The sequence below is a fragment of the Electrona antarctica genome, assembly GCF_951216825.1.
Source record: "Electrona antarctica genome assembly, chromosome: 20".
NCBI lineage: Eukaryota > Metazoa > Chordata > Actinopteri > Myctophiformes > Myctophidae > Electrona > Electrona antarctica.
Window position 1 is genome coordinate 1,199,333 of NC_136801.1, and position 26,356 is coordinate 1,225,688.

Sequence of the window (26,356 nt, forward strand, 5' to 3'; positions counted from 1 at the left end):
TATACATGTTATAATTGCGACTAATATGAAATTGTGCATTTTTTCGGTCACTCAAAATCCCATCATCAGGGATGATAGTAAATCAGGGCTTGTGGTAAATGTGGCCAGTGAGCCCACTGTGGTGAGCACGCACATGTCCGCACACAGCCGCGATGGAGTTAACTAATAATAACAACGTCAGACAATTTCAGATAGAATAAATCAAAAATGACAGATTACGCAGAGGAGCAGAGAAACGAGCTGGAGGCCGTGGAGTCCATCTACGAGGGTTCTTTCACGGTTCTGTCGGAGCAGCCCGCCAGCTTTGCCATCACCGTAACATCGGACGCCGCCGGTGGGGGAAGCCACGAAGCGGCGCTGGAGGCGACCCTGAAGTTCACCTACGTGGAGAGATACCCGGACGAGCCCCCGCTGTGGGAGATGATGATGGACTCACGGCGGGAGAACATGGAGGATTCCGACGCGGAGGACATCCTTGCGTTCCTGCGCGACAGGCCGAGGAGAACCTGGGCACGGTGATGGTGTTCACCCTGGTGTCGGCGCTTCAGGAGAAACTGAACGAAACGGTGGATCGGAAGAGAAACGGACGGGAGGAGGAGGAGGAGCCGGCGAGGCGGAGAGAGAGGCAGGCGGAAGAGGTGGCTTTCAGAGGCACGGTGGTCACGATGGAGAGCTTCCTGGCGTGGAAGGCAACGTTTGAGCTCGACGTGTTGGCTCGACGTGCCAATAAAGCTCAATTGAATTGAATTGAATTGAATTGAATTGAATTGAATTGAATTGAATTGAATTGTGTGGAGCAGGTGAGGACCAAGCTGTCCCTGGTTGCGTTGGGTCTCGGGTTGAGTCTGGCCCAGTTTCACCACAACAACAACAACAACACTCAGACAAGGAGGCGGGTTGGCGGCGGAGGGTCGACCATCGTGCATCTGTTCGAGTGGCGCTGGAACGACATCGCAGAGGAATGCGAGAGGTTCCTGGGCCCCAACGGGTTCGACGGAGTGCAGGTAGCTATACTGCGCCTGACTTGTTCCTGAAATGTCTTTTTGTTATTAGTCTGCGTGTGTGTTCCATCAGATCTCTCCTCCCAGTGACAGCGTGGTGATAACTAAACCCTGGAGGCCGTGGTGGGAGCGCTACCAGCCTGACTGTGTGTGTGTGTGTGTGTGTGTGTGTGTGTGTGTGTGTGTGTGTGTGTGTGTGTGTGTGTGTGTGTGTGTGTGTGTGTGTGTGTGTGTGTGTGTGTGTGTGTGTGTGTGTGTGTGTGTGTGTGTGTGTGTGTGTAGATCTCTCCTCCCAGTGAGAACGTGGTGATAACTAAACCCTGGAGGCCGTGGTGGGAGCGGTACCAGCCGGTCAGCTACAAGCTGTGCTCCCGCTCCGGGACGGAACAGGAGCTCCGGGACATGGTCTGCAGGTGCAACAACGCCGGGGTAAAGGATAGTGACGGGGATGATGTGATTTAACATTAACACGATATCGAACAGTTAGTAAGACTGTGCAGCTTCTAAATGAGACCGGCTCTGTCTCCTACACCGGAGAGAACATTTCTGCCGGTCATCAAATTATCAGTGTTGGAAAATGTGCTCTAATTAGCCCTTTTGCTAAACCCCACCCCCAAAAGGAGATTGTCCAATCAATGCCAATCCATATATTTCAGCAACCGTTGCTATGCAGGTCAAGCTTTCGTCACCTCATAGCTGTCAGTGTTATTTTGCAGGCAAACCAGGCACAGGCCTACTTAATGAACCGGTGGGCGTGTCCACATAAAAACCAAACCAGGCACAGGCCACCCTGGCCAAGACCTACGCTGAAAAGACTATCAGCGGAAGTGGCGGAAGTGTTGCGTGTAAGATAACTACGTCACGCGGTGCGGCTGTGTTTACTAGTCCCCACCCAATGATCATTTCAGCGGGAATACATTTTCGGGAACACAACGCTGCGATTGGTCAAAAAACGTTAACTTCCGGGGGGGGTTACACGGCGGAAGTCCCGCCTTTCGATAGCTTCTCTGCCTTAGGTCGTGACCAGGCTCTTCTTTTTCGCAGTTAAGTGAGCCTGGGACCGAGGCTAGGCACAGGCCTACTTAATGAACTGGTGGGCGTGTCCACATAAAAACCAAACCAGGCACAGGCCTACTTAATGAACCGGTGGGCGTGTCCACATAAAAACCAAACCAGGCACAGGCCTACTTAATGAACTGGTGGGCGTGTCCACATAAAAACAAAACCAGGCACAGGCCTACTTAATGAACCGGTGGGCGTGTCCACATAAAAACCACATTTTAACAAATACTGTACACTTTTTACTGAAACAAAATCTTTTCTTCTCCCTTTGTGCTGAAAGGTGGATTTTCAGGCCCAGGTTTTAAACGAATGTAAAACCTGCAGCATGCAAACAGGTTTTCAATGTAATGAGTCTCTCTTCTATTCTTTCTTCCTATTCCCCTCTACCCCCCCCCCCCCCTCTCCCCCGACACGGTCGAGGCAGATGGCCGCCCACCCTAGAGTCGGGTTCTGCCTGACGTTTCTTCCTAAAGGGGAGTTTTTCGTTACCATTGTCGCAATATTGCTTGCTCTGGGTGGTTGTAAAGTGTCTTGAGACAACTTGTTGTGATTTGACACTTTAATAAAATTGAATTGAATTGAATTGAGTCCCAGGATGCAGGGATGGTCTTTTATTTGAGTCCCAGGATGCAGGGATGGTCTTTTATTTGAGTCCCAGGATGCAGGGATGGTCTTTTATTTGAGTCCCACGATGCAGGGATGGTCTTTTATTTGAGTCCCAGGATGCAGGGATGGTCTTTTAGAAATGAGTCCCAGGATGCAGGGATGGTCTTTTAGAAATGAGTCCCAGGATGCAGGGATGGTCTTTTAGAAATGAGTCCCAGGATGCAGGGATGGTCTTTTAGAAATGAGTCCCAGGATGCAGGGATGGTCTTTTAGAAATGAGTCCCAGGATGCAGGGATGGTCCTTTAGAAATGAGTCCCAGGATGCAGGGATGGTCTTTTAGAAATGAGTCCCAGGATGCAGGGATGGTCCTTTAGAAATGAGTCCCAGGATGCAGGGATGGTCCTTTAGAAATGAGTCCCAGGATGCAGGGATGGTCTTTTATTTGAGTCCCAGGATGCAGGGATGGTCTTTTAGAAATGAGTCCCAGGATGCAGGGATGGTCTTTTAGAAATGAGTCCCATTTTATGAGTGCCACTTCAACCACGTTAGGAGTCATATTTTGCCATTTTTACAAATTGCAGCATTTAACTCACATTTCATTTTATATGGTTTTTATGTGGTTATATTCATGTAGAAAACGGAAGAAGAAATGATTATTATAACTAAAGCTAGCAAGATAAACTAGAACAAAAAAACAGTACAGTAGTACATTAGTGCATCCCGTGGATGCAGAGGTCGTTGGTTTATATCGTCCCTTAAACACACATAAACTGTGTTTTGGGATACAACATGCACCCTATTTTAATCTCTGTGCATCCGATCTGTGTGTGTGACTCCCTCCTGCAACCTGCTGCCACCTCCACCGTCTCCTGACTCTCTTCTCGCCCACAGGTGAAGATCTACGCCGACGTGGTCATCAATCACATGTGCTCATCTGGCGCGGAGGGGGAGGGGGAGCAGGGGGGCAGCCGCCGGCAGCAGCGCTCGACCTGCGGCTCATACTTCAACGCCAGCGCCCGGGCCTTCCCATCTGTGCCCTACGCCGCGCGCCACTTCAACGATGACAGATGCACCACCGCCAGCGGGAACATCGAGAGCTACCGCCAGGACATCCATCAGGTGATCATAGATCCTCTTAAACCGCCGCTATGAAGGATAACCTTTAGTAAAGTAGACGCAGATAGAGATGTATATGTTTGCTCTTCTTCCTCTCTCTTCTTCCCTTCTGCAAATATACCTCCCCCCCCCCCCCCCCCCCCTCCCCATCTCGCCCCCCCTTCTCCCCCTCTCGCCCCCCCCCCCCCCCCCCATTTAGACCTGAGGTCGAGTCTACAAATGTCTTCTAAATCCTGACAGTTTTCTGAAAATCCCCCATGTTTCTATGTCAGTGGTTCTCAACCTTTTTCATGTCAAGGACCCACAGAATTATCTGTATTTGGCCACCGACCCCCATCTGAAAATATGTAGTTCCAGGGACCTCCCAGTAGCACAGATTTGAGTTAAAAACGTTCGCTCTGAAAGAATATATATTCAAAGATTTGGCCCACATTTTCACGATTTTTCAAAAATAGCAGACCTACAAGCTCGTAGCGCGGCACTCGGTGCCTCGCTATGAGCTTGTAGATCTGCTATCTTTCGATAGCTAAAGTATAACAGGATGTGCAGGATGTGTCCCGATGTGAACTTGTACATCGGCTATTTTTCAAATGGCCAAAAGTACAATATTTGGATCTGACATGTAGTAAAGGTGAAAGTGTTGGAAATCGGAAATACTCAAGTAAAGTACAAATACCTCAAAATTGTACTTAAGTACAGTACTTGGGTAAAATCCTTAGTTACTTCACACCACTGTACATAAATAGTATGCCCTGTATATTAAAGAAAAACATCTGTGTGCGTGCGTGCGTGCGTGCGTGCGTGCGTGCGTGCGTGCGTACGTGCGTGTGTGTGTGGGTCCAGGTGCGTAACTGCCGCCTGGCGGGTCTGCTGGACTTGGCTCAGGACCAGGAACACGTGCGCGGTCACATCGTGCGCTACATGAACACCCTGCTGGACATGGGCGTGGCCGGCTTCAGGGTGGACGCCTGCAAACACATGTGGCCCGACGACCTCCAGGTCATCTACGGCCGGCTGCACCACCTCAACACCGCCTGGTTCCCTCCGGGGTCGCGACCTCTCGTCTACCAAGAGGTACTGTACACGTCTCGGCCAGTTTCTGTTGATTAATCTCATATTCTCTTCTGCCTTCTGGCTCTAAAACTGTGGAATGAACTCCCCATTACAGTCAGAACTACAGACTCACTCCCAATCTAAACTATGGAATGAACTCCCCATGGCAGTCAGAACTACAGACTCACTCCCAATCTAAACTATGGAATGAACTTCCTGTTGCAGTCAGAACTACAGACTCACTCCTGAATCTAAACTATGGAATGAACTCCCCATTGCAGTCAGAACTACAGACTCACTCCCAATCTAAACTATGGAATGAACTCCCCGTTGCAGTCAGAACTGCAGACTCACTCCTCAATCTAAACTGTGGAATGAACTCCCTGTTGCAGTCAGAACTGCAGACTCACTCCTCAATCTAAACTGTGGAATGAACTCCCCGTTGCAGTCAGAACTGCAGACTCACTCCTCAATCTAAACTGTGGAATGAACATGAACTCCCCATTGCAGTCAGAACTGCAGACTCACTCCTCAATCTTCCGCTGTAGTCTGAAAACCCACCTTTTCAGACTCCATCTTAGCTCATAAGACTTGCCCTATATCCTGTATGCAAATAACTCAACTTATGTAACTTAGCCTTTTTTTTATTTTTTTATATAATTTTATCCCACGATTTTTGTAACCCATTTTTCACCCCTGTGTCAATTATCTAATGTGATCCTGGGCTCTACACACCCTCCGCCAACCTAGTCCCCATATATGGGGGACATGGGGCTCAACGGACTTGAACTCATGCTTCCTTCATGCCTTAGTGTCCAAGTTGCTCCTTTACACCTGACAGGGGGGAGTTTCCCTGGTTGGACGTAGCGCGTGGAAGGAACACGTTATTCCAACCAGTTCCTTTCCCCTCCATCAGGCGCCCCGGCTGGCCAGGGGGAGGCAGTTTAGAGACCAGGTTTACTGCATGTTTTTTGTGAGTGTACCTACCCTAGGGGACCACATTTTATGTAGACATAGCACTATATCGTGTATTCTCATAGTTTCATTGAACAGATATTCTACTGTTAGACAGATGAAAGGTTCTTATGATGACTAGAAATAGTCATCAAGAATCATAAGCTTGCTTATGATTCTTGATGACTATTTCTATGCATTTGTATTATCATGGGTTGTTCTTAATACTTACTGTAAGTTGCTCTGCATTGACCAGAACCTACAAAAGGTTTTCAAAATCATGACAGTTTTTTCTGCAAAACCTATGTTTCTATATCAGTGGTGCTTAAACTATTTCATGTTCAAGGACCCCAAAACGTATATGTAATTGGCCGCCGACCACCTTCTCAAAATGTGTTATCTATCTATTCCAGGGACCCCACAGAAACAAAGATTTGAGTTAAAAACGAAAGAATATTCAAAGATTTGCGCCACATTTCCATGATTTTTCAAAAATAGCAGATCTACAAGCTCGGCACTCTGTGCTTTATGTGATACCGTCATACCAACCAATTCTCTCCCTGCCTCTTGCTTCCCTACAGGTCATAGATCTGGGCGGGGAGCCGGTCAAGGGTTAGGGTTAGTTAGTTAGTTAGTCAGGAGGGGCGAACTCCACTTGCGACCGCGACGGGTCGCTTCGACGGCTGTCTGAGTCGTCGCAACGAGTGCCCATCGTCGCGGGTGCCTGACTCGTCCCGACGGGTCGCCACAGGTGCCCATCGTCTCGACGGGCGCCTGTTTTTGTCGGCGTTTCTGAGTCGTCGCGACGATTGCCCATCGTCTCGACGGGGGCCTGTTTTGTCGCGACGATTGCCCATCGTCTCGACGGGGGCCTGTTTTTGTCGGCGTTTCACCCGTGCGTCGGAGAACGGGCGCTCGTGCTCGCATCTGCCTCTCTCCCTCCTTCCCTCCATCCTATGTGTGTGCTTCCCCCCCCCCCCCCCACCCGACCGCCTCCCCCTGTGGGGTAGGGGGTCGGGTGGGGGTCCCTGCGGACCTTTGGGGGGGGGGGGGGGGGGGGGGGGTCCGGGTCCCCTTGGGAATCCCTTTACGCATGCCTTCATTTGTCCCCGTGAATTGCTTCCATTATTTTAATCCAATAACCATATGTTGCATCACATTTTATCGATTGATATAACTTCAATAACCTCCGGAAATAAGGATTTTTTTTGATTCGATTTGAACGTTTAATGGCCTATTGAAAAGACAAGTGTTTATTTTTTTTTTTCCTTTTACGCACGAGAGAGAGAGAGAGAGAGAGAGAGAGAGAGAGAGAGAGAGAGAGGGGGGGGGAGAGAGAGAAAGAGAGAGCGCACGCACGCAGACGGAATGTGTTCACGCTCGTCCTTCTGGGGGGTCCCCGGGAGACCCCCCCAACGCAATAGATAACGTAACGGAAGCGTAAACATATGCGGGAAATTCCGTCCGATCACGCTACGTTGTTTTGCCGTGCAATTCAAAGAGCGGTGTGTACCACAGGTACGCAGGTGTATGTTGTGAGGTACGCAGGTGAATGCGAGCGGGTGCCAAATGATCGGAAAATCACCGGATAACTTCATTTGCATTGATCCACGCCCCATTTCACACCATAAAAGGCGTCAAGCATGACTCAGCAGACAGCAGTAAAAAAAAAAAAAAAAAGAACTATAGGCCTTACAGCTCAAACGAAATAGAGGTCCTCCTGACGGAATGCAACAAAATAATGATATTTTCCAGTATAGTGGCTTCACAAATTTAAATAAAAATGATTGCTGGAAAGAAATTAGGCTATACTGCCGCGGTCAGTCAGTGCATGCTGTGCAGATATATCATGAATATAGCCCTCTATTAATTTCATAATTCCACAGGACCACAAACAAGTTTTTGCACCATTGTATAAAGTATACCACTATAGGCCTACCATACAAACTGTACAAACTGACACTCAATCCATCAAAGGACAGGAAATTAAAAGAAAATGATCTGACCATGTCAAGCGCCAGAGCGACGACCACCACCTGCAGTCTCTTTTTTTACATCCATATACCATTACATTTGTGCGTGATTCTTTATATTGTCTATAGCCTACCATTAAACTATATAAATCATTTTCCCATGCTTACAAAACGGTGAACGCTGCTCCGCACCGCTACAGCAATGGCAAGCTGACTTACGGTATAAAATGCAGCTTGGCCATTTATTTATTTAAGTTCGGGACCAAGGCAGCAAGCTAGCCTATACTTGGCAATTATATTATAAAGCCTTTTCTTTTCTATTGAACAATTGCTCACTCACACCTTTGCAGAGGTAAAACATATATATCCGATATTTTTATCAGAGCTGCATTGATTCATGCGGGGAATAGATTAATATCATCTCACTGTCATCTGTCTGAATGCCATGTGGAGAATGGATTTGTTCTGATCATGGACACGTAGGCATAGGCCTATAGCTATTTAAATTTTCAACCATATACGGCGGGTAGCCTCCTCTTTGTCAGATCTAAGTGCAGGTTCATTTCATGATGTCGTCATATTAAAATGATTCACGGGACATTTGGCACCAAACTTGATTGATCTCATGATGAGATCAATATAGTAGCCTACAGCCTAGCTATAAGTTCCCCATATTATAATTAATTAAGGTGCACTGGCTTAAAACTATGACTGGCCGAATTGCACGCGCTGATGCAATAATGTGGACTTCTATATTTTTATAGGGCTAATTAGCCCTCGTGACTACTGTCTGTCTGTCAGACCGGCATGTCTGTGAACCATAGAAATAATCTGTTCTGTCCGGGCCAGGCTCGCCGTTATATTCATTTTCCAATGTGAATTTCACCCAGATTGGACTGTCCACACACACACACACACCGACAGTGTGACTCAAAGGAGCTCCGTAACAAAACAATTTCAATAGGCCTACTGCAGGCATTACTACACTAAACAACGTTGGATTCGTACAGTGCAGAATGCAGATAAGTGTATGTTCTTATAATAATTGTGAGTTTGTTTTTTAACATGCAGCGCGAGTCCGCGAGAGCCGATCTACAAGCTCACAACGCGTTGCACTGCGAGTAGAAAGCTGTCAAGTGAGCAGCGCAATCGCGCATGCTAGAAATATCCTAATAAATAAATAAAAAGGTGTCGGGCTTGAAGGGGCAGTTTCTGTATGGGACTCTAGGCTAACCTGCCTCTAGAATGCTTGCATTTAGGCATACAAGTGATACTTGGCTTTTATATAAGCTATCATTTTTTTATGTGCTGACCAATGTTTTGGACACATTCCTACATATTTTATCTGAGATTTGGGGAATTTTAATTGATTCAGAATGAAGACTAAAGCCTTCTGAATAAATCTACGCAAGCAGTACACGACCCTCTGAGCTGGCGCAGCTTTTAGCGGAGATTCCGACCATCCGACGTCACCGTCAAGTTCACGTTCAAGTTCATGAATTCCCACGTAATGTGGGAATCCACGTAAATGCCTGTCCGCTCACGCTCCGCTCACGTTACGTAACGGTATGAGCGTAAACGCCGTTGTGAATGAGGACCTATAGGCCTACATAGAATGTGGAGGGAGAAAGGTACCAGCTGCACTGCAGTAAATTGAATGAAAGAATGAATGAATGCATTAATGAATGGATGAGTAATTTATTTCGGTGCTGAATAGTTCAATGGAAAACTTAAACATGTCTGTCTGTCAGCGTGCGCTGACAGACAGACAGACAGACAGACAGACAGACAGACAGACAGACAGACAGACAGAATACGTCGCAATGCGCGGCTTTCGCAAAGAAGCAGATATGAGCTCGTAGATCGGCTGAATGTAAATGCATTGTATAGTGTGATTTCTGTGTTATCTATTGCGTTGGGGGGGTCTCCCGGGGACCCCCCAGAAGGACGAGCGTGAACACATTCCGTCTGCGTGCGTGCGCTCTCTCTTTCTCTCTCTCCCCCCCCCCTCTCTCTCTCTCTCTCTCTCTCTCTCTCTCTCTCGTGCGTAAAAGGAAAAAAATAAATAAACACTTGTCTTTTCAATAGGCCATTAAACGTTCAAATCGAATAAAAAAAAATCCTTATTTCCGGAGGTTATTGAAGTTATATCAATCGATAAAATGTGATGCAACATATGGTTATTGGATTAAAATAATGGAAGCAATTCACGGGGACAAATGAAGGCATGCGTAAAGGGATTCCCAAGGGGTCCCGGACCCCCCCCCCCCCCCCAAAGGTCCGCAGGGACCCCCACCCGACCCCCTACCCCACAGGGGGAGGCGGTCGGGTGGGGGGGGGGGGGGGAAGCACACACATAGGATGGAGGGAAGGAGGGAGAGAGGCAGATGCGAGCACGAGCGCCCGTTCTCCGACGCACGGGTGAAACGCCGACAAAAACAGGCCCCCGTCGAGACGATGGGCAATCGTCGCGACAAAACAGGCCCCCGTCGAGACGATGGGCAATCGTCGCGACGACTCAGAAACGCCGACAAAAACAGGCGCCCGTCGAGACGATGGGCACCTGTGGCGACCCGTCGGGACGAGTCAGGCACCCGCGACGATGGGCACTCGTTGCGACGACTCAGACAGCCGTCGAAGCGACCCGTCGCGGTCGCAAGTGGAGCTCGCTGTCTCTCTAGTTAGTAGTAAAACAGTTAACTGGTTCTCTCCCTGCCTCTTGTCTCCCCCACAGGTCATAGACCTGGGTGGGGAGCCGGTCAAGGCCAGTCAGTACTTTGGGCTGGGTCTCGTTACGGAGTTCAAGTACGGTGCCAAGCTGGGCTCTGTGATCCGCAGGTGGAACGGGGAGAAGCTGTCCGATCTCAGGTAAGACCCGTAAGAGCACGGTGGAGAGATGTGGCCTTAAAGCTGTTCAATTCATAACCTCTTTTTTTCCTGTGAATACAATATAGAGATCTAAAATTCTTCCCGAAGCCGACCTTACCAAAATGCATGGTAATTTGTGGGCTGGGCCGATAAAAAAGGAAACAATCAGACCCGTCTGAAGTCAGTGGTACTGTACTGTACTGCACTCCACTGCACTGCACTGCACTGCACTGCACTGCACTGCACTGCACTGCACTGCACTGCACTGCACTGCACTGCACTGCACTGTACTGTACAAGCCCTCCTCCCTGGCATGTGTGTGGCTGTGTGTTAGGCTGTGCAACAGTGACACTTGGGGCGACTGTGGCTCAAGAGGTAGAGCAGGTCGTCCAATGATCCATGGGTCGGCGGTTCGAATCCCGGCTCCTCCTGTCTACATGTCGAAGTGTCCTTGAGCAAGACACTGAACCCCAAATTGCTCCCGATGTGCTGGTTGGTACCTTGCATGGCTTCCGCCGCAATCGGTGTATGAATGTGTGTGTGAATGGGTGAATGTAATGCACAATCTATGTAAAGCGCCTTGGATAAAGGCGCTATATAAATGCACCATTTACCATTTACCATTTTGGTGGTGAACAAACGCTTGTTGATGTCAGGTCATGGGGTGAAGGCTGTGGACTGATGCCCCCTGGTGTCTGTTTGATGTCAGGTCATGGGGTGAAGGACTGATGCCCTCTGAACACGCCCTGGTGTTTGTGGATAACCATGACAACCAGAGGGGCCACGGAGCTGGGGGGGCCTCCATACTCACCTTCTGGGAGCCCAGGTCAGTCACCATCTACTGCTTTTTCATGTCAAGGACCCACATTTGAAAAATATATGCCAGGGACCCCCATAAGAGAAGATGTTGACGGCTCTTGACGGTGTAAGACGAAAATCCACACTAATCTTCACTTCTCTGCCCTCACTCAGCCAAAACATTGTCCTCCAAAAAAATGCATGTCAAGGAGATGCAAATATGGAACAGAACTGCATTGTTAGAGACACTTGAGGACTTTCAAACTCACCCGTTGTAATCATCCAAAATGTGGCACTGGACCTTGCACCTGAACAGAGGAACAAAGAGATCCTTCGATGCTGCCGTAGCGGTGGGACACCCCTTCGGAGGGTACTGTAACTTGATCGACAGCGACCAGATTGCAGTGCACGTCTTCAACACAGTGTCTTTGCGTTGGACTCAGTTGCCTCCTCCTGTGACAACCGGAAGAGGAGAAGAACAGCCCCCTGAGGCTCCCTCCAACCGTGTGCTCCACACAGCTGTGCTCATAGATGACATCGTCTACATCTGGGGGGGTGTGGTGAAGTTTCAGATAGAGGAGAGTGCCGATGGTATTTCTGTCCAGGGGAACGACTCCAACGTGCTTTATGCATTCGATGTCGACGCCCACAGATGGTTTGAGCCCAGTGTTTCTGGGACAGTTCCAGAGGGGAGAGACGACCACTCAGCCTGTGTCTTGGGGAAGGTCATGTTTGTCTGTGGAGGATGGAACCAGCTGACTGGATGGACTAATGACATGTACAAGTTGGACACCAGCACAATGGTCTGGTCTTTGATTAATGCCAGCGGAACTCCTCCACCTGTTTCATCAAGTCACTCAGCCACCATCATCGGGACCAAGATGTTTGTATTTGGGGGATGGGTGAGGGGTCAGTCCCACAACACCATCAGAGTGTTTGACACAGAGACCAACTTCTGGTTGAGCATGCCATCTCCACAGCTTCTTCCAGAAGGACGCTGTGGTCATTCAGCCTTTACCTACAATGGAGAGCTGTACATATGTGGTGGCTACAACCCTGGAATAGAAACAACCCTCAATGATGTGTGGAAATTCAATCCAGAGACCTTCTCCTGGAAGAAGGTTGAGCCCAAGGGGAAACTCCCGTTTTCGATTGGCAGGATGTCCTGTTGCATGGTGGGAGATCGTATCGTGCTCTTCCGAGGATACAGAGACAAGCCCAGCGTCCTGTACGTGCTAGACGTGAATCCTGGTTTGAAGATGTTATGTAAGCTAGCAGTTATTCAGTACGGTCTGGAGCAGACTGAACTCCCTCACGACATCAGGTGGGAACTGGCAACCATGACGGAAAAACAGAGTAAATGATAAATCCACCAATGACAACTACGTTGTCTATTGTGAATTATAAACTTGAAAATCACACCTGTGTGAAGTGAGGGGCGCTCTTATCATCGTACATCATACTTCATCATACTTTAACTACACATGGTCACAAACAACAAACCCTGTGGATAACCAAAGGTATTGAGAATGCTTGTAAAAATAAAAATACCCTTTACAGGAAATTCATAAAACAAAGAACAAAAGATGCTGAGACAAGATACAAGACATACAAAAATAAACTAATATTATAAGATCCAGTAAAAAAGACTATTATCAAAAACAATTAGAACAACAAAGAGGAAATATCAAAGCCACATGGAAAACCCTTAACAACATAATTCGAAAAGGTATTGGAAAAGGGGAGTATCCCAGCTACTTCACTAAAGAAAACATAACCATAGACAACGACAAAAAATAGCCAATGAATTAAATTACTTCTTTGTAAATGTCGGTCCAACTTTAGCAAACGAGATAGTAGACCCAGGAGAAAACGGTTTGGACTATAGAATCATAACTATATATGTATAGTTAATATGTATAGTGTCATTATATAGATATGTTCTAGTTACGTTCTTAGCTTATGCATGTTTCTTGATAAATGCATTTTATATATGTGATGTATTCCCATACTTCTGTTCTTGCCTAATGTAAGTCGCTCTGGATTAAGAGCGTCTGCTAAATGCCTAAATTGTAAATTGTAATTGTAAATTGTAAACCGGAATCCACAATCTATCTTTGTCAAATGTGTACAGGAACATGAGATACTGAATATGGTAAAAACATTTAAAAATAAAAAGTCCACCGATAGTTCAAACATTGACATGACACTAATCAAAAACATAATTGATTAAATAATCAAACCGTTCACTCACATTTGCAACCTATCTTTCTCTACTGGAATCTTTCCCACAACCATGAAATTAGCTAAAGTCATTCCCGTCTACAAAAGTGTCGACAAACATCGATTCACCAACGCACCACGTCTCTGTGTGTCCGTCTGTCCGTACGTCTGTAATCCACGTAACTCCAGAACCGTTCGCCCCACCGACTACCCCTCAGGGAGTGCAGTGCTCGGTGTCGAGTCCGTCAGATAGCTGGATCTTCCAGAACCAGCACAAAAGCCTTTGCCCGGACTCTGGACCTGATCACCCCTATATCTCCGTGTCTGTTTGCTCAGACACTGATATCAAATTGTCCATTCATTGTCAACGGGAATTTCATCTTCGTGTAGGACAAAAATAGACACTAAGAGGATTTGTTCAGACACATATAATAATAATGGTGCATTTATATAGTGCCTTTATCCAAGGCGCTTTACATAGATTGTGCATTACATTCACCCATTCATACACCGATTGCGGCGGAAGCCATGCAAGGTACCAACCAGCACATCGGGAGCAATTTGGGGTTCAGTGTCTTGCCCAAGGACACTTCGACATGTAGACAGGAGGAGCCGGGATTCGAACCGCCGACCCATGGATCATTGGACGACCTGCTCTACCTCCTGAGCCACAGTCGCGTAAATGCTTAATTCATTGTCGATGGGAATTTAATGTTTGTAAGACGAAAATCTACACTAATAGCTGAATATAGGAAAATCACACCTATGTGAAGTGAGGGGTGCTCTTGTCATCATACATCTAAATCCGGCGAATCATTTAGCATCCTCACTTTTCCAATCTTCACTTCTCTGCCCTCACTCAGCCAGAACATTGTCCTCCGAAAAAATGCATGTCAAGGAGATGCAAATATTATATGCGGCACACGAGAGTACATTTGATCCCATTCTTGCCCAAATATGTAGTTCCGTACTGATGTCATGAAATGTGCTATGTCATTAATTGTTACTCTTGCCCAAATATGGTGTTTGTGTGGCTGTACCGATATATAAGTGTTGGCACATGGACCAGAACTGCATTGTAGAGACACTTGAGGACTTCACTTTAAAACTCACGCTTTGTAATCATCCAAAATGTGGCGCTGGACCTTGCACCTGAACAGAGAAACAAAGAGATCCTTCGATGCTGCCGTAGCGGTGGGACACAAGCTGTACTCCTTCGGAGGGTACTGTAACCTGATCGACAGGGACCAGATTGCAGTGCACGTCTTCAACACAGTGTCTTTGCGTTGGACTCAGTTGCCTCCTCCTGTGACAACCGGAAGAGGAGAAGAACATCCCCCTGAAGAACAGCCCCCTGAGGCTCCCTCCAACCGTGTGTTCCACACAGCTGTGCTCATAGAAGACATCGTCTACATCTGGGGAGGTGTGGTAAAGTTTCAGATAGAGGAGCATGCCGATCATTATTCTTACCAGGGGAACTACTCCAACGTGCTTTGTGCATTCGATGTCGACGCCCACAGATGGTTTGAGCCCAGTGTCTCTGGGACGGTTCCAGAGGGGAGGAGCATCCACTCAGCCTGTGTCTTGGAGAAGGTCATGTTTCTCTGTGGAGGATGGAACCAGCTGACTGGACGCACTAATGACATGTACAAGTTGGACACCAGCACAATGGTCTGGTCTTTGATTAACGCCAGTGGAACTCCTGTTTCATCAAGTCACTCAGCCACCATCATCGGGACAAAGATGTTTGTATTTGGGGGATGGATGAGGGGTCAGTCCCACAACACCATCAGAGTGTTTGACACAGAGACCAACTTCTGGTTGAGCACGCCATCTGGACAGCTTCTTCCAGAAGGACGCTGTGCTCATTCAGCCTTTACCTACAATGGAGAGCTGTACATATGTGGTGGCTACAAATATAATAACGGAATAGAAACAACCCTCAATGATGTTTGGAAATTCAATCCAGAGACCTTCTCCTGGAAGAAGGTTGAGCCCAAGGGGAAACTCCCGTTTTCGATCGGCAAGATGTCTTGTTGCATCGTGGGAGATCGTATTGTGCTCTTCCGAGGATGCAGAGTCAAGCCCAGCGTCCTGTACGTGCTAGACGTGAATCCTGGTTTGAAGATGTTATGTAAGCTAGCAGTTATTCAGTACGGTCTGGAGCAGACTGAACTCCCTCACGACATCAGGTGGGAGCTCGCAACCATGACGGAAAAACAGAGTAAATGATAAATCCACCAATGACAACTACGTTGTCTATTGTGAATTATAAACTTGAAAATCACACCCGTGTGAAGTGAACAACGAACAACGCTTCTGTGTCACCTTAGCTTTTAACCACTTTAACCATTATTTGAAACTATAGCTGTTCAAAAACAGCAGATATATAAGCTTGTAGATCTGCTATCTTTGCTTCCAGGGGGTCGCTGGTACAAAACATCTTCAGATGGAGGTCGGCGGCCGAATACATATCAACCACTGATATAGAAACTTTTTTTTTTTTAACTGATTTAGAAGACATTTTGTAGAATCTGGTCTCAGGTCTTAATTGGCTAACTAACACCTTGTCCCGATAAGGATGTTCAAAATGGCCGCAGCGTTCATGCTCGCCCACCCTTATGGACAGGCCAGAGTGATGTCCAGCTACCGATGGGATCGACACCTTGTGAACGGAAAGGTTGGTACATTATATCGGCCTTACTCGGCCCCACCTCTCTCCCTGTGTTTTAGGATCCAAGATGGCCGCAGCACCAGGAGCGGGCGGGGTCGACATATGACCTAACTGGGCTGCGTTCGTGCCCGGCTCTAAAGCACAGAGTCCCTCTGTGTCCCTTTATGCCTATATATCGAGTTCTGTGTCAGGCATGCCCAAATATGGAGTGTTGTGACGTTAGAACAGGGCCAGCTCCATATACGGAGCCTGGGCAGGGCCTGGGTCCTGTCCAGAGCCCGGGCAGAGAGAGCGCCTTTTGTGGCGGTTCTGGACAACCGTGGGTCCGACCGACTCGACACCGGGCAACCGGGCACGGTTACGTGGATTGCAGCTGCACAGACATACAGACAGACGTACCAAGATGTGGTGCATTTATAGATAAGACATAGAAGATACAGTAACTAATTACTTTGTTATTATTTGAGTCAAAGCTCAACACGTTCCACACGTGTCTAATCTCCTGGATGGGTCCTCTCTCTCTCTCTCTCTCTCTCTCTCTCTCTCTCTCTCTCTCTCTCTCTGTGTGTCCACGTCTATGCCTCTCTACCCTGTTAGGACGTAAACGACTGGATGGGTCCTCCCAGCCTCCCCGACGGCTCCACCCAGCCCGTCGTCGTCCAATCGGACGGCAGCTGTGGAGGCGGCTGGGTGTGTGAGCACAGATGGCCGGCCGTCAGGTAGACGCTTCATATATCTGTCAGTTAAACAGCGTCCTTCGGTCATAAATACCGTAGTGGCGTTTTGAAGCATCCGGACACCAACAGTTGGTGTCCAAAATGCGGAAGTGCAAACAAGCGTTCCGTGTTAAAACCCAGCTGCTGCGTGGGGGGTTTTCTCGTGCTAAATACACGCATGCAGTCCCAGCTTTGACCAGTAGGGCAGAGCGCTTCAACGTTGGCTAGCCGCTCTGGGGCTTACTTTCTTTTTCTGATGGTTGTTCTGTATAAAGTTCCTTTGTAATTTATCCTGATTTATAATGTTGTTTGATGTATTGTTTTTTGACTGTATTTTGTGTATTGTAACCTCGGCTACGTTGAAAATGAGGGCTTGCCCTCAACTGTATTTCCGAGTATAAATAAAGGTGATGATGAATGGATAAGGTATGTGTTAAATATAGGCGTTCCGCAGTGTGTGCAAGCATTGACATTATACTGTTGAGTGTACTGTCAATGTCCTTAGCCGTTTCTACCTTGATATGCCGTAGGCTGGTAGAGGAACCAGGTTAACAGGATAGATGCCATTCTGCCAGATGGCCAGCAGATGGGGTCGTTGTCCGTGCCAGCCGTATTTGTATAACATGTCCCAAAAGCTACCGGATGTTTACATCAGTTTGAACCGGACGTAAATGTCTGACATATCATAATACTGACCTCGATCGCTTTTTTAAATCATAACTAAGTCAATCTAAGCTCGAATCGAGCTCAGAATATCTCATTTTTTGCAGATTATGAGCCATAATGCATATAAAGACGGCCATTTTTACGTGGTCGCGGCCTGGCGCTAGCTAAAAATCCTACAACACTCTGTATGAGGCTGTATGAGGCCTCTAGAGGAGCGATATGAGGCTGTATGAGGCCGATATAGGAGCGATATGTGGCTGTATGAGGCCGCTAGAGGAGCGATATGTGGCTGTATGAGGCCGCTAGAGGAGCGATATGTGGCTGTATGAGGCCGCTAGAGGAGCGATATGCGGCTGTATGAGGCCGCTAGAGGAGCGATATGCGGCTGTATGAGGCCGCTAGAGGAGCGATATGCGGCTGTATGAGGCCGCTAGAGGAGCGATATGCGGCTGTATGAGGCCGCTAGAGGAGCGATATGCGGCTGTATGAGGCCACTAGAGGAGCGATATGTGGCTGTATGAGGCCGCTAGAGGAGCGATATGAGGCTGTATGAGGCCTCTAGAGGAGCGATATGAGGCTGTATGAGGCCGCTAGAGGAGCGATATGCGGCTGTATGAGGCCGCTAGAGGAGCGATATGCGGCTGTATGAGGCCACTAGAGGAGCGATATGAGGCTGTATGAGGCCGCTAGAGGAGCGATATGTGGCTGTATGAGGCCGCTAGAGGAGCGATATGAGGCTGTATGAGGCCTCTAGAGGAGCGATATGCGGCTGTATGAGGCCGCTAGAGGAGCGATATGCGGCTGTATGAGGCCTCTAGAGGAGTGATATGTGGCTGTATGAGGCCGCTAGAGGAGCGATATGTGGCTGTATGAGGCCGCTAGAGGAGCGATATGTGGCTGTATGAGGCCTCTAGAGGAGCGATATGAGGCTGTATGAGGCCGCTAGAGGAGCGATATGTGGCTGTATGAGGCCGCTAGAGGAGCGATATGAGGCTGTATGAGGCCGCTAGAGAAGCGATATGTGGCTGTATGAGGCCACTAGAGGAGCGATATGCGGCTGTATGAGGCCTCTAGAGGAGCGATATGTGGCTGTATGAGGCCTCTAGAGGAGCGATATGCGGCTGTATGAGGCCACTAGAGGAGCGATATGAGGCTGTATGAGGCCGCTAGAGGAGCGATATGTGGCTGTATGAGGCCGCTAGAGGAGCGATATGAGGCTGTATGAGGCCTCTAGAGGAGCGATATGCGGCTGTATGAGGCCGCTAGAGGAGCGATATGCGGCTGTATGAGGCCTCTAGAGGAGTGATATGTGGCTGTATGAGGCCGCTAGAGGAGCGATATGTGGCTGTATGAGGCCGATATAGGAGCGATATGTGGCTGTATGAGGCCGCTAGAGGAGCGATATGTGGCTGTATGAGGCCGCTAGAGGAGCGATATGTGGCTGTATGAGGCCGCTAGAGGAGCGATATGCGGCTGTATGAGGCCGCTAGAGGAGCGATATGCGGCTGTATGAGGCCGCTAGAGGAGCGATATGCGGCTGTATGAGGCCGCTAGAGGAGCGATATGCGGCTGTATGAGGCCGCTAGAGGAGCGATATGCGGCTGTATGAGGCCACTAGAGGAGCGATATGTGGCTGTATGAGGCCGCTAGAGGAGCGATATGAGGCTGTATGAGGCCTCTAGAGGAGCGATATGAGGCTGTATGAGGCCGCTAGAGGAGCGATATGCGGCTGTATGAGGCCGCTAGAGGAGCGATATGCGGCTGTATGAGGCCACTAGAGGAGCGATATGAGGCTGTATGAGGCCGCTAGAGGAGCGATATGTGGCTGTATGAGGCCGCTAGAGGAGCGATATGAGGCTGTATGAGGCCTCTAGAGGAGCGATATGCGGCTGTATGAGGCCGCTAGAGGAGCGATATGCGGCTGTATGAGGCCTCTAGAGGAGTGATATGTGGCTGTATGAGGCCGCTAGAGGAGCGATATGTGGCTGTATGAGGCCGCTAGAGGAGCGATATGTGGCTGTATGAGGCCTCTAGAGGAGCGATATGAGGCTGTATGAGGCCGCTAGAGGAGCGATATGTGGCTGTATGAGGCCGCTAGAGGAGCGATATGAGGCTGTATGAGGCCGCTAGAGAAGCGATATGTGGCTGTATGAGGCCACTAGAGGAGCGATATGCGGCTGTATGAGGCCTCTAGAGGAGCGATATGTGGCTGTATGAGGCCTCTAGAGGAGCGATATGCGGCTGTATGAGGCCACTAGAGGAGCGATATGAGGCTGTATGAGGCCGCTAGAGGAGCGATATGTGGCTGTATGAGGCCGCTAGAGGAGCGATATGAGGCTGTATGAGGCCTCTAGAGGAGCGATATGCGGCTGTATGAGGCCGCTAGAGGAGCGATATGCGGCTGTATGAGGCCTCTAGAGGAGTGATATGTGGCTGTATGAGGCCGCTAGAGGAGCGATATGTGGCTGTATGAGGCCGCTAGAGGAGCGATATGTGGCTGTATGAGGCCTCTAGAGGAGCGATATGAGGCTGTATGAGGCCGCTAGAGGAGCGATATGTGGCTGTATGAGGCCGCTAGAGGAGCGATATGAGGCTGTATGAGGCCGCTAGAGAAGCGATATGTGGCTGTATGAGGCCACTAGAGGAGCGATATGCGGCTGTATGAGGCCTCTAGAGGAGCGATATGTGGCTGTATGAGGCCGCTAGAGGAGCGATATGTGGCTGTATGAGGCCGCTAGAGGAGCGATATGTGGCTGTATGAGGCCGCTAGAGGAGCGATATGAGGCTGTATGAGGCCTCTAGAGGAGCGATATGTGGCTGTATGAGGCCGCTAGAGGAGCGATATGAGGCTGTATGAGGCCACTAGAGGAGCGATATGTGGCTGTATGAGGCCGCTAGAGGAGCGATATGAGGCTGTATGAGGCCTCTAGAGGAGCGATATGTGGCTGTATGAGGCCGCTAGAGGAGCGATATGAGGCTGTATGAGGCCTCTAGAGGAGCGATATGAGGCTGTATGAGGCCGCTAGAGGAGCGATATGTGGCCGTATGAGGCCGCTAGAGGAGCGATATGTGGCTGTATGAGGCCCCTAGAGGAGCGATATGCAGCTGTATGAGGCCTCTAGAGGAGCGATATGAGGCTGTATGAGGCCTCTAGAGGAGCGATATGAGGCTGTATGAGGCCGCTAGAGGAGCGATATGAGGCCGTATGAGGACGCTAGAGGCGGGATCAACGCGAGACTTATGACATATTGAAGCGCTGCCACAGCGCTAATGTAAACACAACCTAACAAGACCTACAACTCGAAATTATTATGGAGATATCAAATGTTTGTCCCGCTGCTTCCGGGTTCATCGTTTCTGCTTGAGAGATCCCAGATGCAGGCAGGAGGGAACTGGTGAACTCAATACTGCCGCAATCTGGCGTAGTCAGGTTAACTTTGAGTGGCAGTCGGGTCAATAACGCTCTCGCCAGAACATGTTGTACTATTCTCTGCCTATCGGGTCGCTTTAGCTCGCCTGGCGCTGTCTCACGTGGTTCAAGTTCGCCTGAGACGTCGGGCCTCCGTCGCCGTCTAGTGCAGGCGAGAGGCAGTCTGCGTGGGGCACAGGAGCGGGGCGTGGTTATATAGTACGCGCAACCTGTCGAATGTCGCAGTTTCTGATGGCGTTTTTTCTCCCACACAGAAACATGGTGGCCTTCCGCAGAGTCGCGGGCGAGGAGCCGCTGTGCAACTGGTGGGACAACGGGAAGGACCAGATCGCTTTTGGACGAGGCAGGCGTGGCTTCGTGGCGATCAACAACGATGACCGGTAAGGTTATGACGATTATATATCATTTGACGTTATTGATATGTGCATGTATGTGTTAGTTAACCGATTAAGACCTTTGGCTGACTCTACGAAAGGCCTTCTATATCAGTAGGTCTTCACACTTTCAAGATTTTTCAAAAAGGTTGTGTAAAAGCTCGCTATCTTCTTGCAAAAATTCTAAAGTGACACAGATGCTTTCCTGGTCTTAACTCCTTAGACGCCACCTACCACTAGGTGGCGGTAGGTGCCCCGTGCCAGAGAAATGTACGACATGGGCAGATCTTGACCTCTTGTTGTATGTGTCGTTTGAACCGGATGTAGAAGTCGGCCATTTTGTGCTGTGCCACTGGCTGTGTTGTGACAGTTGTTGTTCGGTTATTTGGCGATGTTGTGCCGGGGCTCCGACCAGCCCATGCAGTAGGCAGAGTAAAGTGACTAACACGCACAGGTGAACTAAATGCTCCAATAATAGCTTATATTTGATGAACTCAAACGTGCATTTTATAGGGTTTTTATTAATTCATATTAATTATAAACACTTACAATCATACATTCACACGTTCTGTTCACACTTCCCCCCAACACAAGATGAATACAGTATCCCGGACTCTGGATCACAGGTCCTATTGGTCTGGTTCTATCCTAACTCTGTCGGTAGGGTTTACTATCATTTTACACTCTAAGACTGTCCCAGATCATGGTAAGCTTAGCTTGTCATTGATGACTTTCAGACTTAGTTCAGTGATGTGTCACTGAGTGACACTATGTGTAATCATGTGGCACATTAAGTGGCACATTAAGTGGCACATTAAGTGGTTTCAAATCTACCTTATCATTCAGTCAATTTCCATGAATTGCCATTGATCAATGGAGAAAAGAAACACAAATGACACTTGGTTACAATCTAAACATCATATTACATCAATTATGAATACTGCACAATTATATATATAGCATATAATATATAGCATATAATACATACCGCTGGTCTCTGCCTAGACATGTATCACGTTCGATGGTATTGGTGAATCTAATTCTCATATTGGGCTACACAGCATAGTCACAGTGGCTCTGACTGAAATCACACCTTCCTGCTAAACACTTTCGGCCAATCAGATGCCACTGACCATCCTGCCACTCTCTGGCCACAGCAGCCGGCTCCTATTACAGTCCCTGTAATGCCCAACTACCTCTGCCTAGATTAAACTGTTTAGACTATTACAGGTATTTATCATTTAGCCTTTTTACCAACCCAATATATAATAGGTTATTAGAACACATTTAAACAATTGAAGAGGAATTAAAGATTGGTTACTTCAATATTTGTATGTTCTAGCTGAGTTGACTTCCCCTGTGAGAAGGAGTCAATAATGGCCTGTCTTACAACAGGAAAAGGCAGTAAAACCCCCATCCACCGGTTATCAATGCAACTGGAGTGCATTGGAATGTGGTCCCAGGACCTACAGCTATCCTGTTGCTCCATGGAGAGTGGTACACATTGATCACTCAATCTGACCCAATATTTCTCATTATGAGTACAAATCTCGCACACCCATAAATAACCAAACAGTTGTGTTGCTCTGATCGGTGTCATTGTCCGCGCTACATCAAATTAATGTTTTATAAGGCTCCGAACATCCTAATTCATCTCATTATGAGCCATGAAGGCACTAAAGTGCACGCGCAAGTGAACGGAGGATTTTGAATTTTTGGCTCGGTTTCTGACATGTGTAATATAGCTGGGTAACAGCTGTCAGGACGTAATATTTCAAATATCAATATTCATAATGTATTAATATGAATTATTAAAATATTACAATATAATAATTATATTGCTCACGTCACTGTAATGTAACATGAATTCTTGGACAGACTTGCATTAAATATTCCAATACTGTATTGACCATAAACATATGATACATAGGACACAACCACTTCTTAATTCAAATAAGAAGAAAGGTAGAAAGAAGAAGGGTAGAAAGAATCAGGTTTAAGTGGTACTTTTGGTCATATTAAGTGTCAATGAATGCGTTTATGGACAGGCAAGGCCTGTCACCAAAGGCATGATCACATCTCTGATGCTCTCATCAAAATCCTCTTTTGAGTTAGAATGAAGTGAGAAACATCAGTTTTGAAATAAAAATAAAATAAAACGAATTTAGTACGCCCACCGGAAGTAGGCTAAAGTGTTAGTAAAATAAGGTAAACTTTAGTTTAGGATATCGTGTGGAGAAAGAGAATAAACAGATCTTGGCCGGGTAGGCTAACAGTTGCTTATGGATAAGCTGTAGTGGTGAACTGAGGAGAGACAGAATGTCCGCCCAGAGGCGCAAACCAACACATTCATATTCCCATTCGTTGTGTGCCATAACTTCATGTTCAGTTTCATACAACCTTTTCGCCGGGTATCAGAGGCTGTCGGCATGTGGCGTCGGTTTTGCTCATGGGTTGAGCAGTGTCCCCTGACTCTAAACTGTAGTGTACCCCCAGGGGTAACCAGTGTTTTGAAGGCAGTGGCCTGTTGTAGCCGGAGGGGAGAACCGTCCATCTTCTTCCACAGCCATTTTGCCACTGTGAACCGGGGCGTGCCGAGAGCGTGCACAGGAGAGACGGCAGGAGAGCCGGAGTAGGTCGTTGGCAGGCTGGCGACATGGCCGCAGAGAGAGTAGAGCAGGTCGCTGGCAGGCTGGCGACATGGCCGCAGAGAGAGTAGAGCAGGGCGTTGTCAGGCTGGCGACATGGCCGCAGAGAGAGTAGAGCAGGGCGTTGTCAGGCTGGCGACATGGCCGCAGAGAGAGTAGAGCAGGTCGTTGGCAGGCTGGCGACATGGCCGCAGAGAGAGTAGAGCAGGTCGTTGGCAGGCTGGCGACATGGCCGCAGAGAGAGTAGAGCAGGGCGTTGTCAGGCTGGCGACATGGCCGCAGAGAGAGTAGAGCAGGTCGTTGGCAGGCTGGCGACATGGCCGCAGAGAGAGTAGAGCAGGTCGTTGGCAGGCTGGCGACATGGCCGCAGAGAGAGTAGAGCAGGGCGTTGTCAGGCTGGCGACATGGCCGCAGAGAGAGTAGAGCAGGGCGTTGTCAGGCTGGCGACATGGCCGCAGAGAGAGTAGAGCAGGTCGTTGGCAGGCTGGCGACATGGCCGCAGAGAGAGTAGAGCAGGTCGTTGGCAGGCTGGCGACATGGCCGCAGAGAGAGTAGAGCAGGGCGTTGTCAGGCTGGCGACATGGCCGCAGAGAGAGTAGAGCAGGGCGTTGTCAGGCTGGCGACATGGCCGCAGAGAGAGTAGAGCAGGGCGTTGTCAGGCTGGCGACATGGCCGCAGAGAGAGTAGAGCAGGGCGTTGTCAGGCTGGCGACATGGCCGCAGAGAGAGTAGAGCAGGGCGTTGTCAGGCTGGCGACATGGCCGCAGAGAGAGTAGAGCAGGGCGTTGTCAGGCTGGCGACATGGCCGCAGAGAGAGTAGAGCAGGGCGTTGTCAGGCTGGCGACATGGCCGCAGAGAGAGTAGAGCAGGGCGTTGTCAGGCTGGCGACATGGCCGCAGAGAGAGTAGAGCAGGGCGTTGGCAGGCTGGCGACATGGCCGCAGAGAGAGTAGAGCAGGGCGTTGTCAGGCTGGAGCATGTATTTTCCGGTCAGTCCGCCGTCTCCTGTGAGTGGCATCTCGCAGGGTTGTAGAAGGTTGCGTGGTGATTGCAGTAGAAAGAGGGCGACAGCCGGAGCGGGTCAGAGCATCGGCAGGCCGGACTCGGCTGCACGCTGACCTCATGGGGCAGGATTGAAACCCAGGCAGGGCCTAGTGGGGCTTCCCCTATAGGCACGTAGTGTTCAGACAAACGTTCACCAGGACAAGAGAGAGAGGAGAAGGATTGCTCCAGTCTTTGCCCTGCTTTGGGGGCTCACAGCAGACCCCCCTCCTTAGGAAAAGGGCTGTCTTTTCCAGTCATAATGTTACACCCACTTTGAACTGCTGTCTCATGGACCTGATCAATTTAACCTCTTTATTAATTAAACTATCATGCAGAAAATTAATACATCTGACCATGGATCCAGACTCTGCATACACTTGGTTTTAGTGTGCTACCAAACATGACAGGTTGATGTCAACTGGAAAGTCAGTAAGGAAGCAATGTAATTAACAGGAGAAAAATCGCATTTAAACTGTCACAGTTAAGATATTGTTGCAGTACAGTGAACACCATGACAATGGAATATTCTCAGATCACAGAATATTATAGCATATGCAGTTTTAATCACATTCTTTGTTCTTCCATTGTGCTTGGTCAGAGCCAATACTGTGACGCGATGCGCATTCCACAGAGGGGAAATGAAATGTCCAGGGTTCCAGTGAGGTGTCTTATCTAGACTTCTGTCTCTTTTACGCTGATTGATAGGTGTATTGTCCAATTATGGATGGACGAGATATGACGACATTGAGGGAAATATATGTGATCTAGACATGTGCTCTCATCGGAGAGAAAGAAGGAACTGTCATAGTATCACATTCCATGGGGCAATAAACAGGCTGCATGCAGGGGCTGCTTGCAGCTACCTTCCTGCTAGAGAGGGGTGTTTTACGACACCTACAGAGGAAGGGGGGCTGACTCACAAGGCACACACATATGATGGCAGGGGGGGCAATGTGTGACCAAGTACCACTTTAATCCTGTCATATGTGTATCAATATGTGTTCTAGGGTCAATACTTAGATATTGGGTTACCAAACACCTTTATAATAATATCTAAGAGTCTACCGGGTTTAAGCTGGTCAGAGAGAGTTCCAGGCTTGCATCACAAGGAGTGTGATGCAAGTTAGCTGACAGGCAAGGGCTTAGAACCG

At 48.6% G+C, this 26,356-nt stretch overlaps 1 protein-coding gene and 1 pseudogene across 2 annotated transcripts in view; both read left to right on the plus strand.

The window, feature by feature from the left end:
* Positions 1–26,356, plus strand: part of LOC306913522 (alpha-amylase-like) — a 91,156-nt gene that overhangs the window by 5,773 nt on the left and 59,027 nt on the right. The window contains exons 2-10 of the mRNA XM_079490236.1: positions 801–1,004; positions 1,284–1,430; positions 3,562–3,789; positions 4,630–4,860; positions 10,501–10,634; positions 11,344–11,460; positions 16,236–16,335; positions 16,927–17,048; positions 21,396–21,521. Of these exons, the coding sequence (XP_079346362.1) occupies positions 801–1,004; positions 1,284–1,430; positions 3,562–3,789; positions 4,630–4,860; positions 10,501–10,634; positions 11,344–11,460; positions 16,236–16,335; positions 16,927–17,048; positions 21,396–21,521 (1,409 nt within the window). The remainder of the gene's footprint in view (positions 1–800; positions 1,005–1,283; positions 1,431–3,561; positions 3,790–4,629; positions 4,861–10,500; positions 10,635–11,343; positions 11,461–16,235; positions 16,336–16,926; positions 17,049–21,395; positions 21,522–26,356) is intronic.
* On the plus strand, positions 208–746 carry LOC306912789 (RWD domain-containing protein 1-like; annotated as a pseudogene). Its single transcript has one exon. The product of its transcript is annotated as an RWD domain-containing protein 1-like (transcript).